This window comes from Myotis nattereri (genome assembly GCF_964212035.1).
Source record: "Myotis nattereri genome assembly, chromosome: 14".
NCBI lineage: Eukaryota > Metazoa > Chordata > Mammalia > Chiroptera > Vespertilionidae > Myotis > Myotis nattereri.
In genome coordinates, this window is record NC_138089.1 from 29,719,242 (window position 1) to 29,737,347 (window position 18,106).

The following is an 18,106-nucleotide window of genomic DNA, read 5'->3' on the forward strand; positions in this document are numbered from 1 at the left end:
CTTTATTCCTTTTTTTAAAAATTTTATTCTGGGCCAGCTTTAGCTTGAGGCTTGGCTCCAGCTCTTAGGCCTCTGCTCCTGAAAGTAGGTTTCTGGCCTTTGCATACAATGTTGCGAATCTGGTGGCTAAAGTCTGGCGGTATTTGTTACAATGTTTGAAACTGCAGGCTCAGAGGCCTGCAGCCGCAGGCGGGGAATGTTGGTTTCCTCCATCACTGAGTCACTGAGGCAAGCAAGCCTCATGTTAGTTTCAAGCTGCCTGGCTGCCGGCCGCCATCTTGGCTGACAGTTAATTTGCATATCTCGCTGATTAGCCAATGAAAAGGGTAGCGGTCGTACGCCAATTACCATGTTTCTCTTTTATTAGTGTAGATATATATCTACTAGAGGCCCAATGCACGAAATTCATGCAAGAGTAGGCCTTCCTTCCCCCTGTTGCCGGCACTGGCTTCCCGCTGGCACCCAGGACCCAGGCTTCCCTCGCAGCCCTGGCTTCATCTAAAAGGTCATCCGGAAGGACATATGGTTTAATTAGCATATTATGCTTTTATTATTTTATATATATATATTTGGAGAGAGAGGAAGGAAGGGTTGTAGAGGAGAGAGAGACAGAGAGAGAGAGAGAGAAAGCTCAATGTGAGAGAGAAACATTGATCAGTTGCCTCCCACACATGCCCTCACCTGGGATCAAACCCACATCCTAGGTATGTGCCCTGACCAGGAATTGAACCCACAACCACTTGGTGCACAAGATGATGCTCAACCAACTGAGCCACCTGGCCTGGGCTCCTTGTCTTCACTTTTCCAGTCCCACACCTCTCACACCTGTCCCTGCCTGCCACACAACAATCCCTTAAAATGGTACTTTTACATTTCCAATGATTTCTTTAAAAGAAAATCACAGATTCACTTAGTTATTTAGATACCAAAATTATAATATGGGACTTCATAAATAGGACCAGGGCTTTTTATAAGAATCTTGGTAGAAAATAACAGAGGGAAAGTAATATTTGATAGCAGACATTGTTTTCCAGCTTCCTTTTGTATATTTGTTGGGGTGACTGAATTATCAAATTGAACTAAAAACCTGTATAATTTTGATACCATGAAAATACCTAAATGGGGGATAACCATTGAATTTGTGAATCTGTGTTCATTACAAGTTGTTTGAGCTCAGTTCCACAAAGTAGCCCTGACTTGTGCTCTTTTTTTAAATAGGGCAAGTCAGTGAATAATTTCTTTTTAAAATTGAGATATAGCCCTAGCCAGTTTGGTTCAATGGATAGAGCATTGGACTGCGGATCAAAGGGTCCTGGGTTTGAGTCCGTCCAAGGGCACATACCTCAGTTGCAGGCTCCTCCCCAGCCCGGGTCCTGGTTGGGGTGTGTGCAGAAGGCAACCAATCGATGTGTTTCTCTCACAGCGATGTTTCTCTCCGTCTTTCCCTCTCTCTTCCACTCTCCCTAAAAATCAATGGAAAAATATCCTCAGGTGAGGATTAAAAATAAACAAACAAACAAATAAATAAATAAATAAATAAATAAATAAATGAAATTGAGATACAATTGACATATAACATTATATTAGTTTCAGGTGTACAACATAATGATTTAATACATGTATATATTGTGACATGATCACCACAGTAAGCCTAGTGCACTGGGAGAGGAGACCAACCCTCCGAAGGGAAGTGCTAGTAGAGTCATGAGCAGGAAACTCGGGTTCTCCTGATGACGTGGTCTGCGCCCCTGACCTCAGCCATCTCTGAAGACCACACCACCTGCCGACACCCCAGTTATGTGAGCCACTAAAACCCTAGTTATATTTGTGTTTCTTTCACTTTTAACGGAAAGATTTCTGATTTGCATGCTGCACTCGTTTCCTATTGCTGCTGGAACCAATGACCACAAACGTAGTGGCTTCAAACAACACCACTTTATTATCTTCCAGTGTTGGAGGTCAGAAGTGTGAAAGGGTCTTAGAGGCCAAAGTGAAGGTGTCGGCAGAGCTGTGCTCCTTCTGGAGGCTCTGGGAAGAATCTGCTTCCTTGCCCTTTCCAGCACCTGCGTTCCTGGCTCATGGCCCCTTCCTCACGTCACTGCCATCTGTCGTCCTACTGTCACCTTTCCGGCTCTCTGACTCTGACCCTCCTGCCTCCCTCTTATAAAGGCCCTGGCAATTACACTGGACCCACTCAGCTAACCCAGGATAATCCCCTAAAGCAAGATCCTTAATTCGATCACATCTGCAAAGTCCCTTTTGCCATGAAGGTCACACAGTCACAGATTCTGAAGATTCGGACAGGCGTGTCTTTGGGGGTCTCTTGTTCTGGTCTCACGCATACTCAGGAAGCAGACTCGCGAGTGACCACTGGGAAGGCCACTTAGTGGCAAAGCAGTTTCCTTCTAGTTCTCCGGCGCTTACCTGGGAGTGCGGGAGGGGGACGGCTGGAGTGGGGCGAGGCTGTGGCTGGCGGGCCTCTGCCCCGCATCTCTGCATACTCCGCTATGGGCCTGAGGAGGGCCAGCGCTCCGGAACACTGCAAGTAATTGCCATCCAGGTGCAGCTCGCTGGGGAAGGGGCCAAATACATGGCTCGTTAGGTGTTATCTCCACTCTCTCAGATCAGGACATGGGGTCTTCACCTCCTAAAATAAATGCTAATACTTAGACCTCGTTATAAAATAATAAATAACCATAATAAATAATAGGCCAGGGCATGAAAAATAGGCCTGGTGGCCATGTTACTGGCCAGAGACATGCATTGAACATGACATCCCTGAATCTCAAATGTAAGTAGAGGGTCTTGCTTTTATCGTTAAGAAGAAGAACACACAAAATAACTAGAGGAGAGAAAAAGATGATGAGAAACATTGAAAAGTGAGGGGAACGAGTGGGCTCTGTCAATAACCTGGTAATATAATTCCAGACAGAACAGCGCCGGAGGCAGGCTGGGCGACAGGGGACGCCTCTCACCAGATGGCACTCTGGCGGGTGACGGAGCCCAGGCGTGGCCCGCTCGGGGGCCCCAGGCCACAGTAGCGCAGGCTGAGGCCTTGAAGCCTGTGGTTGTTCTCCAGGCCTGAGAAAATGCTCTCCATTTCCGCACTTTCAAATCTAAAAGGAAATGACAGGAACCAATTAGTGACCTTTAAGACCTATGTCACCCACTGGGTTAGTCATTTTCAAGCACCCCTAGGGCAGTGAGAGCCACTTATTTTTTTTAAATAAAATATTTTTATTGATTTCAGAGAGGAATGGAGAGGGAGAGAGAGAGAGAAACATCAATGATGAGAGAGAATCGTTGATCACCTGCCTCCTGCACGCCCACCACTGGGGACTGAGCCCATATCCAGGCATGTGCCCTTGACTGGAATCAAACCCAGGACCCTTCAGTCAGCAGGCTGAGGCTCTAACCACTGAGAAACCCAGCTAGGGCTAGGGCCACTTTTGCTGAGCTTTGATTTGGGCTTCCTGGGCCAGGGCTGGCGCTGGGGTGGGCATGTTTGACAGAGGGGGCTGCCTGCGTGTGGAGGAAGGGGGCCTGGAGTCTGCCTTCTGAGCAAAGAGCAGTGGATGGTTTGAGTAGCCATTCAAGGGAGCGAACAGAGAGCGAGCTCTGAACCCTGCAGTCAGGAGAGAAGGCCCCGCTGGCAGGGCCGAAGGAGTCTGTGGAGGCTCAGTGGTACCAGGACTTTGTCAGGAGGGGGCCTTTAAAAAAAAGTTTTTATTGATTTCAGAGAGAGCAAGGGAGAGGGAGAGAGGGAGAAAAACATTGATGAGAGAGAATGAATCATTGATTGGCTGCCTCCTGCACGCCCCCTCCTGGGGATTGAGCCTGCAACCCAGGCATGTGCCCTGACCCAGAATTGAACAGCAAACCCCTGGTTCATGGGTTGATCCTCAACCACTTAGCCACACGGGCCAGGCAGGAGTGGCCTTTTAAAGTTTGTCCAGAGCAGGTACAGGGAAGTCCAACCTCCCAGTCCTCCTTCCATGGCCCTGGGTGGCTCCTCCCCTCCCACTGCACCGTCCCTGGAGGCTGTGGTTTCCCTTAGCCACACTACCGGTCAACTTTCAGTGGTTCTCAACCTTCTGGCCCTTTAAATACAGTTCCTCATGTTGTGACCCAACCATAAAATTATTTTCGTTGCTACTTCATAACTGTAATGTTACTAGTGTTATGAATCGTAATATAAATATCTGATATATGCAGGATGGTCTTAGGCAACTCCTGTGAAAGGGTCGTTCGACCACCAAAGGGGTTCTCAACCAGCGACGCATAGGTTGAGAACCGCTTGCATGTGGACATCTTTGGTGACATTCAGAGTCCACCTTACATTCTGCATAATCAAGAAGAGCATGTCTCCTCTCCGTTGCTAGCCTGAGGGCTCCCTCGGACAGCAGCCTCACCTTGTGTATATTTGCATATTCCTTAGCAATGAGCACAAGGTCTTGCACAGACAGGCCTTGGACAAACATTTGTTGAAAGAATAAATGAATGCCCTGACAGGTTTGGCTCAGTGGATAGAGCGTCAGCCTGAGGACTGAAAGGTCCCAGGTTCGATTCCGGTCAAGGGCATGTACCTTGGTTGTGGGCACATCCCCAGTAGGAGATGTGCAGGAGGCAGCTGATCGATGTTTCTCTCTCATCGATGTTTCTAACTCTCTATCCCTCCACCTTCCTCTCTGTAAAAAATCGATAAAATATATTAAAAAGAAAGAAAGAATAAATGAGTGAATAGACGCTTTTTTGAGAACCCTAACATTCACTCAGGAACATTAACTCTAGGGAGGTTTTACAGTGTCCCCTTTCAGTGATGACGTGATGAGATGCACGGAAAGGGGACATTGCCCTCCCCCTGCCTTGCCTCCCCCAGCTGTCAGCAGTCAGAGCCGTACCTGCAGTAATCGAGGACAAGAGAATGCAAACTGCTGAACTGCAGAGCCTGCCCAAGTCTCCCCAGAGACCACAGATCCATCTTGCAATCAATGAGTTCTAGGGTGGTCAGTGGGCAGGTGGCATGCCCCTTCAATTCCAGAAGCGAAGCCTGAGAATGCAAAGTAAAGAGTCCTTATGTAATGAAGTTAATATGCTCTCTGTGTTCTTGTTACTTAAAAGTCAATTGTCTTAAATACCTCAACATTCTTGCTTCTAAAATAACTTTCTACTTACCCAAGGAGCAAGTGGCATGCAAATAGAATAATTTCCCTTAAAAATGAAGACTCATCAAAGAATTATATGGGAGCCCTAGCCAGTTTGGCTTAGTGGATAGAGCGTCGGCCTGTGAACTGAAAGGTCCCAGGTTTGATTCCGGTCAAGGGCTCATGCCTGGGTGGTGGGCTCAATCCCCAGTGGGGGACATGCATGAGGCAGCCAATCCATGATTCTCTCTCATCATGGATGTTTCTATCTCTCCCTCTTCCTTATTCTCTGAAATCAATAAAAATATATTTTAAAAAACCACACAAATGTATTATTAAAAAAAATTATATGGGAAACACCAAGCTTTATGATGAGATAAGATATATTGCAGCATATCTTTTTATATGATATTATGGGCTAAATGGTGCCCCTCCCACTTTCATATGTTGAAGTCCTAATCCCCAGCACCTCAGCATGTAACTATATTTGCTGAGATGGTTCCTTTAAAGAGGTAATTAAGGTAAAATGAGGTCATTAGGATGACCCTAATGGAATCGGACTGGTGTCCTTATGGGAAAAGGAAATTCGGGCTCAGATTTGTGCAGAGGGAAGACGATGGGAAGACACAGGGAGAAGATGACCATTTACAAACCAAGGAGAGAGGCCTCAGAAGAAACCGACCCTGCTGACACCTTGGGCTCAGACTTCCAGCCTCTAGAACTGGGGGAAAATACATTTCTATCGTCTAAGCCATGCAATCTGTGGCACTCTGTCATGGCAGCCCTAGCAAACCAACACAGATGCTCACAGTCTGACCAACACGTGTTTATCCTCCTATGGTTGTGTTCTTCAAAGTAGAGAAGTGCTGCTGTGCCGATCTTAAAGTTATAATAGTTAAAGGCTCTCACCAACGATTCATTTTCATACTTATAGATGTTACTAGGATTTGGGGGTCTCCTCAGAAATAGATTGTGCAAATGCAGGAACGAGGTGCTGCTCACATTGACACAGCTGGACTGGGGGCGACACGTGAGCGTTCGGAGCCATCGCCTGCTCCCTGGGTCCCTGAATGGAGGGGTCAATGGCAAGGTCATTTCTTGTGGTAACAAATGATCCCAGTCACAGCGAAGTCCCTTCCTTCCTGACAGGGAAGGGCCGTTAAAGCTACAAATCCTAAAGGCCCCCTCTTAGCAATGAGAAGCACCACCACCACCTGAGGATTCCCTCCGCTCTGAATTTAAGCCTGAGAGGCCTTGGGGAGGTCTGGAGGATTTAGGGTTTTTTGAGGTAATGACACGTTGGTCAGAGATAGGATTCCAAATTATACCTCGGCTGAGAACAAAAAAGCACTGGCAACCTCCACCACAGCGCCTCTTTAATGAGGGGAGGCCTGGGCTGGTGGCGGATTGGATTTCTTAAGCTGCTGCTGACAGAGGAGCCCTCACCGCCTCTGGTCATGCTGGTCTGTGCAAAACAGGCTCTGCCGGGTCCCAGAGGCCTGAACCAGCGGTTTGCCGAGTCCCTCCGGGGCTCACGCCCTGCTGTGGGCAAGACCACAGCCATCTAGGAGGACTTTCTCAGCAGCCGCCATCTCGCCACAAGGGCCACGCTTTCAGGAACTGTGAAGGGTCACTTCATATGCAGGGACAGCGCTGTGTTTCTGACTTAAATGGACTGGGTACCCTGACTGACCCTCTGGATGAAAACAACTAAAAATTCTGGTTATATATTTCAAATCGTTGTAAATTGTGGTCATATACACATAAAATGTACCATCTTCACCATTTTCAAGTGTGCAGTTCAGTGGCGTTAAGTACATTCACAGTGTCGTGCAACCGTCAGCACCATCCATCTCCAGAACTGTTTTGTCTTGCAAAATGGAAACTCCGTGCGCCCAATAAATAATGCTCATTCTCCCCTCCCCTCAGCCCCTGGCAACTAACTGCTGCTCTTTCTGTCTCTGAATTTGACCGCTCTGGGGACTTCATACAAGTGGAGTGATTTAGTATTTGTGACTGACTTATTTAACTTACAATAAGTTCTTCAAGGTTCATGCTGTAGCATGTGTCAGAATTTTTAAGCTGAATAATATACTATTGTATGTATATACCACATTTTTTTTTCATTTGCCTGTCCATTTGGATTGTTTCCACCTTTGGCAATGTGAATGTTGCTATGAACACGAGAGTACAAATGTCTCTTTGAGACCCTGTTTTCAATTCTTTTGGCCATATACCCAGAAATGGAATTGCTGGGTTGTATGATAATTCTATTTTAATTTTTTGAGGAACCTCCGTACTGTTTTCCACAGTGGCCGCATCCTCTTACATTCCGCCCAACAGTGCACAAGGGTTCCAATCTCTCCACATCCTCATCAACATGTCATTTTCCGCTCTTTTTTTATAGTCACCACCCTCGTTTACATGAGGTGGTATCTCATTGTGGTTTCGATGTGCATTTCTCTAGTGATTAGTGGGGATGTTGAGCATCTTGTGTTTATGGGTCTTTTGTGTATCTGTCTTGGAGAATGTCTACTCGGGTCTTTCGCCCATTTTTAAACCAGGTTGCTTGTTCTGTTGCTGGTGAGGTGGAGGAGTTCTTTGTATACCCTGGCTATTAACCCTTTGTCAGACGTGTGATTTGCGATCACTTTCTGCCATTCTGTGGGTTGCCTTTTCACTCTGTTGTCTGTGCCTTTGGCTGCACAGAACTGTTGAATCTGGATGAAGTCAATGCCTCTCGTTTTTCTTTTGTTGCCTGTGCTTTTAGTGTCATATCTAAGAAATCACTGCCAAATCCAACATCATAAAGCTTTTCTTCTAAGAGTGTTAAAAAATACTTTTTAAAAAAAATGTGCTGATTGACTGGCAGGTTAGTGAGGAATAGACGAAGGTCTGTGGATGAGACTGGTGGGAGCCTTGAGGAGGACGCGGGCATAAAGCCAACTTTCCCTTCGCGAGCATCATTAAAGCAGGGGATGATGCCTCTGGGCCGTAGATGGGGAAGAAGTGAGATGAAGCTTAGCTATTGTACTTGTAAAATTCACAATGTTTATGCCTTAATAAAGCATATTTCATGAAATATACAAGGATGTCAGTTCTATTATTTTCTGTGCTTTTGTCTGTTTGAAATGTTTAATTAAAAATACATTGTCTCTTGTTTCTTTTTTAAAGAAAACCTTGAAGCGTATCAGTCACCAAACAAATGAATTATAGCTGGAATACATGATGTAATATGCTTCCCGTCAATTTTAAGACTAATTGAATAAACGTTTTGAAAGTGCAGGACTCACGAGTCTGGCAATCTCCGGGTTGCTCAGTTGAAGTCCCCAGATGCAGATCTGCTGCCCCAGTATGTAACACTCATCTCGAATTGTCATGAGCAAAGGTTCCAAGGAAATCGGAAGGGTGCTTGGCTGGGAGTCATCGGGTCTTACAAGTATAAACTGGTGTAAGAGAAAAACCACAGGTGGATATCATAAAGAGACATCCAGCCCTAGCCGGTTTGGCTCAGTGGATAGAGTGTGGGCCCTAGGACTGAGGGTCTGGTTCATTTCCAGGCAAGGGCATGTACCTCAGTTGCAGGCTTGGTCCCAGGCCCTGGTCCGGATGGGTGAGGAAGGCAACCAATCAATGTGTCTCTCTCTCTGTGTCTTTCCCCCTCCCTTCCACTCTCTCTAAAAATTATTGGAAAAATATCCTCGAGTGAGGATTAACAAAAAAACAAAAACAATAAAGAGACATCTATGCATCTGAATATGTGGAGGAAGAACATTGTCATTAGATAACATTAGAAGAACATTTAAATAGTTATTAATTTTGGGACAGGGGTCCACTGGTGAGCGTGGTGTGCACTCAAAACAAACATATGAAGTTACTGCCATACCCAGACTTCCATGAAAAGACCTATAGGGCAGAGATTTTTCCAGCAGGTTACTACCCATTTTTAGGTCAGGAAATCAATTTCATTTTTTTTTTCTTTAATAAAGTAGGAAAGAAGAAATCATCTGAATGTATTATAAGCAGTAAGAAATACCTGTCTTATGAGACTTTTATTTCAATGATATTCAAAATAAAAATGGAACCCAACCAAAGCAATCTACCAGTCCTTATATACTGGGTCAGAATGTTAATTGTATTTCTGATGGTGATCGTAATTTATTTTATTTATTTATTTTTGTTCATCCTTACCCGAGGATATCTTTTCCATTGACTTGCAGAAAGAGTGGGAGAGATGGAGGGAGGGACAGAGAGATTGATGGAAGAAGGACACATTGATTGGTTTTTGCATGTGTCCTGACCCGGGCCTGGAATTGAACCCACAACCCTTCAGTGCGTGGGCCAATGAGCAGCAGGGTGGTGATTGTAATTTAAAATGTTTGGAAAACATTGCTGAAGGAACTATAAATCTGAACAAAATTTATAGTTAACCCCTATGATTTAGTGGTGGAGGCTGATTATAAAAACTACAGTAGAAAAAAAATCAGTTTTTATTTTGCCACCAAAAGGATGACTCTGGGAAGCTCCTCCCTGGGGTGAGCAGGGAGTAGAAAGACCTGGGAGGGTAGAGGGGGAAGAGGAGAGTAGAGGAGGCAGAGAGGGGAGGTGAAGGGAGAGGCCAGGGGCAGCTGCCTGGGAAGTGGAAGTTTAGGTAAAAGAGAGAGACGGTTAGAGAGGAACTTTAGGAGGCTCTTTTTGTGTGGAGTGCCATGTGGAAATCAGTAGGTATTTGATTATTGAAACATGGACTGTCATTCTGCGCTGGTGATAGAAATGTTGTAAAGTTGGCTGGTCTGTCTTTGGGTGCCAGACTCCCTCTTCGAGCCTGTCAGGTGCCTTCCCAAAAGTTGACCATTTAGTTTCAGAGTCTCATTCCCCTCACACCCAATCCCTAGGTGTAATCTCAGAAAAAATATGACATTAGAATTTTTTGAAAATCCAGTGCTTCTGGAATCAGAATGACGTGTTGGCTGACCTCACTCCAAGTGAGATGAGAGGCCTGGGTGATGCAGGTCTGGCCTGATGACGTGGACACGCCGGCTGTCAAGGGAAGGAGGCACGTGGAGGGACCGAGTGGGGGGCTGGAGTGCTGGGGAGGGAGGTCCTGCAGTGAGGACAGAAGTGATGCTCTGGGGCTGGGCTTTTCAGATGTAGAGCGGGAGGAGGGGCAGGTTGGCCACTCCAGAGGTGAAGTGTGTGAGAAAAGGCCGGCCTGCAGGGAGGACTGGGGGGGGGGAGGGCAGCTTTGGCGGTAGGAGAAGTGCTGAGCAGGCCCTTGGTACCAGAGCCAGGCTTTGGTCTTCAGGCAGGAGCACAGAGGGGGCGACACCACCAGTTCGGGGCTCAGGGGACTGAGGACCCACGTTCCCTGGGAGTAAACCCTAGTCAGTCAGTTCATGTCAGAGAAGAATGAGGAGAGGAGACCATCCGCTCACCTTCCTGAGAACCTGTTCGCTGTTGATGCTGGTTTTCAAGTCCTTTCTGATGGCGGGGCACACGGACGTCTGTGTCTGTGCACAATGCTTCTCGTAGGTTTTCAGAAACTTTTGAAGAATTGGGGCGACAGGCAGGGGTGCTCCTTCCCTGTTGTGTTTTCCCGTCTTTCCTCTTGGCATTGTTTTATGGTGTTAGATTCCACGTGGATTCTGAAAACAGTAACTTGCCCTGCAACCCAACACACAGATATCTAATTTTTTTAATGTTTTTTTTTTTTTTAATTGATTTTCTACAGAGAGGAAGGGAGAGGGATAGAGAGTTAGAAACATCGATGAGAGAGAAACATTGATCAGCTGCCTCCTGCACGCCCCCGACTGGGGATGTGCCTGCAACCAAGGTACATGCCCTTGACCAGAATTGAACCTGGGACCCTTGAGTCCGCAGGTCGACGCTCTATCCATTGAGCCAAACCGGTTCTGGCCAGATATCTAAGTTTTAAGGAGCAGCTTAGACTTCCCCCACCCCCCAAAACTGGCAAATATTGCTGCACACCCTTCTCTGAAAATTTTCAGGTGCTTCATTTGTCTTACAATGGGAGTAGGGAATCAAGACAGAGACAGTCAAGTGGAATTTTCCCATTTCCAATTTCTATATTCATGGATCCATGTTCTTCCTTTTAAAACGAGGGCAGTACTCATGGAACCCACTTATAAAGGGACACAATTAATATGAACAGTGGGTACTAAATGTTACCAAGGATATATTTATTTAAAATTGGCACAATTCTCTTTATGGACATAATGCTTGTCAGGCAGTATCATAGTGGTTAAGGACATAGGCTTTGGAGGGAAGCAGACCTGGATTTTAGTCTTACCTTCACCACTTGACTCACTGGGTGGCCTCAGATACTTTATGAAGCCTCTTCAAGCCTCTATTTCACCATCTGTAAGACAGATTTTTGGTTGTCATGAGGATTAAGTGAGATTATAAAGCACAACATCTGGCACATAGTGGAAGCGCTCAGTAAACTTCATTGTTATCACTGGTGTTATTATTATTCTGCTGGCCCAGGAAGTTACCCTATCAGTCCTGATTCTGTCCTTTAAATTACCCTCCATGTGGTAACTTAAAGTAATGGTTGAGTCTATGAACGGGGTTCACAGGGACAAAGGTTTACGGGAATTATTAGAGTTTCACCAAATGGGAAATTTCCAGCTACAGATTGTCCCAACCATCCCAAAAGAAACTGGAAGGAGACAGGGGCTGTTCGGAAAAGCAGACATCAAAAAGAATACCACTTCTTTGCTACCTCTACCATCATTTTTCCACCTGAACCTCAGGTCTGTTCTCCAGCTGCCAGAATTATGTTTTTCAAATGTAAATCAGATCATGTGATTCTCCTGCTTAAATCTCTACAATGGTCTCCTATCACATTTATCTTTAGAGAATTTTATGCACACTTATTCTATCACTTATTGAGAGAGGTATATAAATGTGAATGTCTATTTCTGCTATTAATTCTATAAATTTTTGTTTTACATATTTTAAAGCTGTTATTAGATGCCCACAAATTTAAAATATATTTTTATTGATTTCAGAGAGGAAGAGAGAGGGAGAGGGGTATAGAAACATCAATGATGAGAGAGAATCATTGATCGATTGCCTCGTGCACGCTCCCTACTGGAAATCAAGCCTGAAACCCGGACATGTGCCGCCACCAGGAATCAAACCATGACCTCCTGGTTCATAGGTCAACACTCAACCACTGAGCCACACCAGCGGGGCAGGTGCCTACAAATTTAGAACTGGTAAATCTTCTTGGGGGAATCTACCCTTTTCTCATTCTTTAACATTCCTCTTTATCTCTAGAAATGCTTCGTGTCTTAGAACCACAGCTCCCAGACTGTGTACTAAGGTACTGGGAGGTGTTGCAAACTTACAGGGATATTTGACATGTTCTTTTTCTTTCTTTTTTTTTTTTTTTTCACTGAATTTATTGTGGTGACACTGGTTAATAAAATTATGTAGGTTTCAGGTACACAATTCTATAATATATCATCTGTATATTGTATAGCGTGTTCTACCCCAAGTCAAGTCTCCTTCCATCACCAGGGACATTTGAAATTTTCAAGGGAAAATAGCAACATCTGTTAGATGCCATGTGAGCTACATGGGGGTAGTTCACAGTTGCAACTTGGATCACACTTGTATTAGTATCCTATTGCTGCATAACAAATTACCCCATCATAGTGAAAAATATTTTAAGAGAGAATGAATCCAGCAGAATGCAGACACCTAGGGACCTGGGGCAAGGGAAAAATCACATAAGTATAGCTCTGGTTGGGACTTTACAGAGTGTCTAACCCCGGGAAGCCATCGTTAAGATAACTACTGTCCCAGGATTTTGAGCGCTAACACTAGGAAAGCACTGGGCAACCAGGACGGTTACTCACCCTACGCCCCCTCCCCACGGCCATCACCCAGCTGTGGCCTCAGAACCTGCTCAGTGCTGTGCTCCAGGAAGCTGCTGCAGAGCAACCAAACTTGGCAGCTACCTAAAACCTATCTGCCGTCTCAGGGGCACTTGTCTAGCTTTTTGTTTGTCACATAACAAAAATGAGCCCCCAGAAGGCAAAGGAGGGAGTCACTCTGGCTGAGAACAGAACTGGGCCTGCTGACTCCCGGATTGCTTTTAGTAAGCACCCTAGGTGATGCTATCATCAGGCAATTGGCAAACATTGGCAAGGCATCCTGGGAGACCAAACAGGTGGGGAGCTGGTCGACAGGCTTTGGGTCAAAAGGAACCTGTTTAAACCCTGTGTCTGTCAATTATTGGCAGCGTGAATATGGGTAATCAAATTCACATCCTCAAATAATTTTCTTCATCTGTAAAAAGGGTGGGAATATTACCTCTTTGGCATTTTTGAGGATTAAATAACGTATGTAAAGCTTTTTCATCAGTAACATGGGGATGACGATGGTCAAGAATCATTAAGAAGAATAATGAGTTAGAATGACAGATGCTCAGAACAGAGCCAGGCACGTAGGAAATAGGAAATGCATGGGTGGGAAACCTGAGGCATAGCAAGGTTAAGGGATTTGCCTAAGGACAGACACTGGTAAGTGGGGCAGCCAGTCTGGCTCCAGAACCCAAATTCTTAACCATTCTGAGGTACAACCTGTAAGGTAGTTATGGACTGAATGTTTGCATCCACCCAAATTAATCTGTTGGAGCCCTAACCCCCATTTCGGTGGTGTTTGGAGATGGGACCTGTGGGAGGCCATTAGAATTGGGTGAGGTCATGAGGGTGGGGCCCTCATTTTAGGATTAGTGCCCTTATAAAGAGACATCAGAGAGCCTATTCTCTCTTCTCCATCCTTCACCTCCTTCTCTCTTACCCTCTCCCTCCACTCCTACCCCCTCTTTCTCTTCCCGCCCCCAAGCTGTTGAGATGACCACCAAGAGAAAAGGCTCCAAAATGAAACCCATCTTACTGGCATCTTGATCTTGGATTTCTAGTCTCCAGAACTGTGAGAAATAGATTTCTGTTGGTTAGGCCACCCAGGCTATGATATTTTGTTATGGGGGCTGAAACAGACTAAGACAGGAACTGTCCACAATATTACTGTCCACCATATAAAATATTTCTCTCCAGCCTTTTCTGGGCATTTACAGAAGCACAGAGTATACACACATACCTTCTATAAAAAGTCTATTAAGGCCCTCTTAAATATTGAGTTTTTCACTTAATATTTTCTCAGGAGCATTTCTTGATGTCATTTCCCTATTCCTTAATGTGTGGCCCAGGTTCGCAACTACCTAGGTGCTCAAGGCCAGCACTGACTGGCTGATTCATTAATGAATACTTACGGAGGTTTAAGGAATAGAAGCCCCAACCTATGCTAGGGTTTCTTTTGATCTGACTCTCCCTCCTGGAGGTGGAACGGTGTGTGTGTGGGGGGGTGGGGTGGGGGTGGGGGATAGGATAACGAGAGGGGGAGGGGAGAAGAAGGGGGGGAGGGGAGAGGGAGGAAAGCCCGCCTGGGTGCCCTGCTTGTCCACCTCCCACAACTGCTGGTTCACCTCGGAGTCGAGGGGAAGGGCAAGAAGGGGCTGCTTGCCGCTCCCTTCTCTAGGGCTCTTGACGCACCTCCAATTTCAATACATTTCGTAGAGAATCCTGACTACCTACCCGAGGCCGGGATTTGCCTGCTGCGGGGCGCAGGTGCTTTGCCCCGGGCAAGTTCGGGCGGGACCTGGTTGGGCACCTGGGGTGGGAATGGGAGGTGTGGGTGTTACCCTCTCCCTGGAGCTCAGGTCCACCCTGTCCCGAGCAGCTGACCAGGGGCCGCACAGTTCAGGGGCAGGCGCCTGCCCCGGCCTGCGCTCGGCACTTACCCAGGGGCACTGTCTGCATCCTGGCCCGTCCGCCTTCCCACGCCGGTCCAGCGCCTGGAGACGGCAGCCCCGGGAGGGGACGGGGAAGGGGGAGGCTGCAGGGGGCAGCGGCCCGGGCGGGGCTGGAGGAGGAGGAGGAGGAAGGGCAGCCGCAGGAAATATCGGTCCAGGGTTCGTGGGGCTCTGGCTTTGAGAACTCCTGGTGAGCTCGCTGCAGGTCAGACAAAGGCAATGACCATGTGATTTCACTTGTCCGCGGAACCTACAGACTAAAAGAAACCAACAAACAGAACTGAAACAGACCATCGAGACCTAAAACAAACAGGGTTGCCAGAGAGGATGGGGATTGGAGGACGGGGTACAAAAGGTGAAGGGATTAAGGAATACAAGTTGGTGGTTCATAAATGCTCGGTGGATATGAAGTACAGCAGACGGAATAGAGTCTGTAATATTGTAATAACTAAGGATGGTGTGAGGTGGGTACTTTAAATATCGGGGATCACTTTATAGGATTGTCTAACCACCAAGCTGCACACCTGAAACGAAGATGAAATAATTTTGAATGTCAACTGTAATAAAAAAAATTAGAGTGGTTATAATAATTTTAACGTAATAAAAGTACTCCCGGTTAATAATAGTACATGTTCATTGTAGAAAGCTTAGGCTATGTGAAAATTTTAAAAATGTAAACCAAAATCAGTTGTAGTCATACCAGCCAGAGATGGCTACAGTTTAAAATCTGACTGGATCTGCCTGCCCCTCCTTGGGAAGTTACTTTTCATTTCCCCGACTTAGTTTCCTGTTCTGTAAAATGGGTCCAGTAATGTCTACGAATAAGGCTGTGTGCGCATTAAGTAAGAGAATGATTGTAAAATGATGAGCCTTGTGGATAAGAAATGCTCAACTTGTTGACTATTTGTAATATCACTGTCACTATGAAAGAGCTGTAGTTCTTCATTCCTTGTTCCTAAACTCACAATCTCATGCATTGTTTGCTCTGGAATATCCGTTATCTCTTTCTGGGTGTCAACAATTCTTCACACAAAACAGTTCCAATTCTTCACACAAAACAGCCCCAGGAAAAGTAGGGGCTCTAGCAGAAATGTGATTCGTTTCTCCAAGAAGCAGTGAGAATTGCCAACCCATATTTCCTCAGCCCATATTTTTAAAAACTTCCCCGACGTATTACCGATGTCATAATAATAAACATCTTCACGTGTTTAATCTGGTAAGTTTTGACCTGTGTAACCTCTCCTGAAACCATTGCCACAATTAAGAGAGTGAGCATAGTCAGAACCCCCAATATTTCCTTGTGCCCCTATGCCCCCCTCCCCCCGAACCAACACACACACACACAGATGACCTCTGATCTCCTTTCTGTCACTAGGGATTAGTTTGCACTTTCTAGAATTTTACACAAACGAACCACACAGCAGGCAGTCTTTTTTGCCCAGTTTCTTTCACTCAGAATAGTGACTCCAAGAGCCACCTGCTGTTGGACACGTGGGTAGTTCAGCTCCTCTGCTCGGCAGTGAGCGTTCACTGTTGAGACCAATGGACAGACAGACGAGGATCAATGATCCGTTCACCTGCTAGCGGACATTTGGGTTGTTTCCATTTCTTGGCTTTTTACAAGTAAAGCTGCTATAACCCTTCTGTGTACGTCTTTGTGTGGATACATGCTTCTGTTTCTCCCAATCCAGTGTTAAAAAACAGTATTTTCTCCAAATGCTGGTCGTGTCCAGCCTTATTCTCAAGAACGTAGCGTCGGGATGCACCCTGCCTTCGGTCAGACTCTTGCCAGTTCGGTTTGGAGCAGGGCTGTTCTCTGTACTCTGTCATCACAGGACAGAGGGTGCCCCTCGTCCTCTCTCTTGAAGTCACTTAGGTCAGTAGGATTTTGAGGCAGGAGGTTTACGGGCAACCGCTGAAGGGATCTGCCGGTAAGGATCCCTCCCAAGGGCCTGGCTCCAGATCAGATCCGAGGCCTGAGCCTGCAGCTCCCCCACGAGGCAGAGAAACCAGGGGAAACTGAGGCCCAGAAAAAAGCTGTACATTTGAGGTTGCTGGGCCAGGCACCCTCTGCCAGGACTGCCTTCCCTTTCCCACTGGCCTGACCTTGCCTTTTATTGAGAAGCAAGATGCCTGGAGTGATGTCACCTAAAAACAAGGATTGCCGAAACCGGTTTGGCGCAGTGGATAGAGCGTCGGCCTGCGGACTGAAAGGTCCCAGGTTCGATTCCGGTCAAGGGCATGTACCTGGGTTGCGGGCACATCCCCGATGGGGGATGTGCAGGAGGCGGCTGGTCGATGTTTCTCTCTCATCGATGTTTCTGACTATCTCTCTCCCTTCCTCTCTGTAAAAAATCAATAAAATATATTTAAAAAAATAAAAAAATAAAAACAAGGACTGACACATTGGGGTCTTCTTACCTGGCAGGGCATGTCCACATGATTTACCAGTTAACTCCTCCCTCCTCCTCAGGGGCAGTGCTTTCGCCCCAGGGTTCTATAATCACGTACAAAATATTTCCACTATCATGATGCTCACCCCAAAATAAATAAATATCAGCACCCCCACAGATGTTTCCTTATTTGCCGAAGGGAAAAGAAGGTAAACATAGTTATTGTGACTCATAATATTTGTGGAAAAGGCACCACACTAGAGCCTTCCCAAGTACTCCCAACAATAATATTTTGGGAACTTTAATTTTTTTTTTAATCTCTGATGGCTCAATGCCACTTTGATTCAGCTTCGGGCTTCTCCCCCTAGTGTTAACATCGAGGGGAAGTCAGAGAGGTTTAGGGCTTCCAGGAATCACCTTCTGCCCCGGAACCTGGTGGCTGGTTTCTGCTCTTCAGCAGTGTTGGGGAGACACCCAGAATCCAAGGCCCCCGGAGACCTTTGCAGACCTGCTCACTGAGGGCTAAGGCAGGGCTGTCCACCCTGAGTGACTGGCAGAATCCCCGGCAGGCACAGGGACCTGCAGGCTGGGCCCCGCCCCCGGAGCTGTCACTCAGGAGGGCTGGGCTGGGCCTGAGCATTTGCTTGTCATCAGGTTCCCAGGTGATGTTGCCCCTGCTGGTCCTGGGACCTCACTTTGAGAACCACTAACCGAATGCTCCT

The 18,106-nt window shown here is 46.4% G+C and overlaps 1 protein-coding gene across 1 annotated transcript in view; it reads right to left on the reverse strand.

Moving 5' to 3' along the window:
* LOC308530160 (uncharacterized protein) overlaps positions 1-15,627 on the reverse strand; it is a 32,765-nt gene extending 17,138 nt beyond the window's left edge. Inside the window, exons 1-7 of the mRNA XM_081106634.1 lie at positions 14,980-15,627; positions 11,455-11,523; positions 10,580-10,808; positions 8,438-8,590; positions 4,902-5,050; positions 2,976-3,116; positions 2,425-2,570 (exon numbers count right to left, since the gene is read on the reverse strand). Coding sequence (XP_080962760.1) covers positions 2,425-2,570; positions 2,976-3,116; positions 4,902-5,050; positions 8,438-8,590; positions 10,580-10,759 — 769 coding nt within the window. The 5' untranslated portion in view covers positions 10,760-10,808; positions 11,455-11,523; positions 14,980-15,627. The remainder of the gene's footprint in view (positions 1-2,424; positions 2,571-2,975; positions 3,117-4,901; positions 5,051-8,437; positions 8,591-10,579; positions 10,809-11,454; positions 11,524-14,979) is intronic.
* Positions 15,628-18,106: the final 2,479 nt, after the last annotated feature.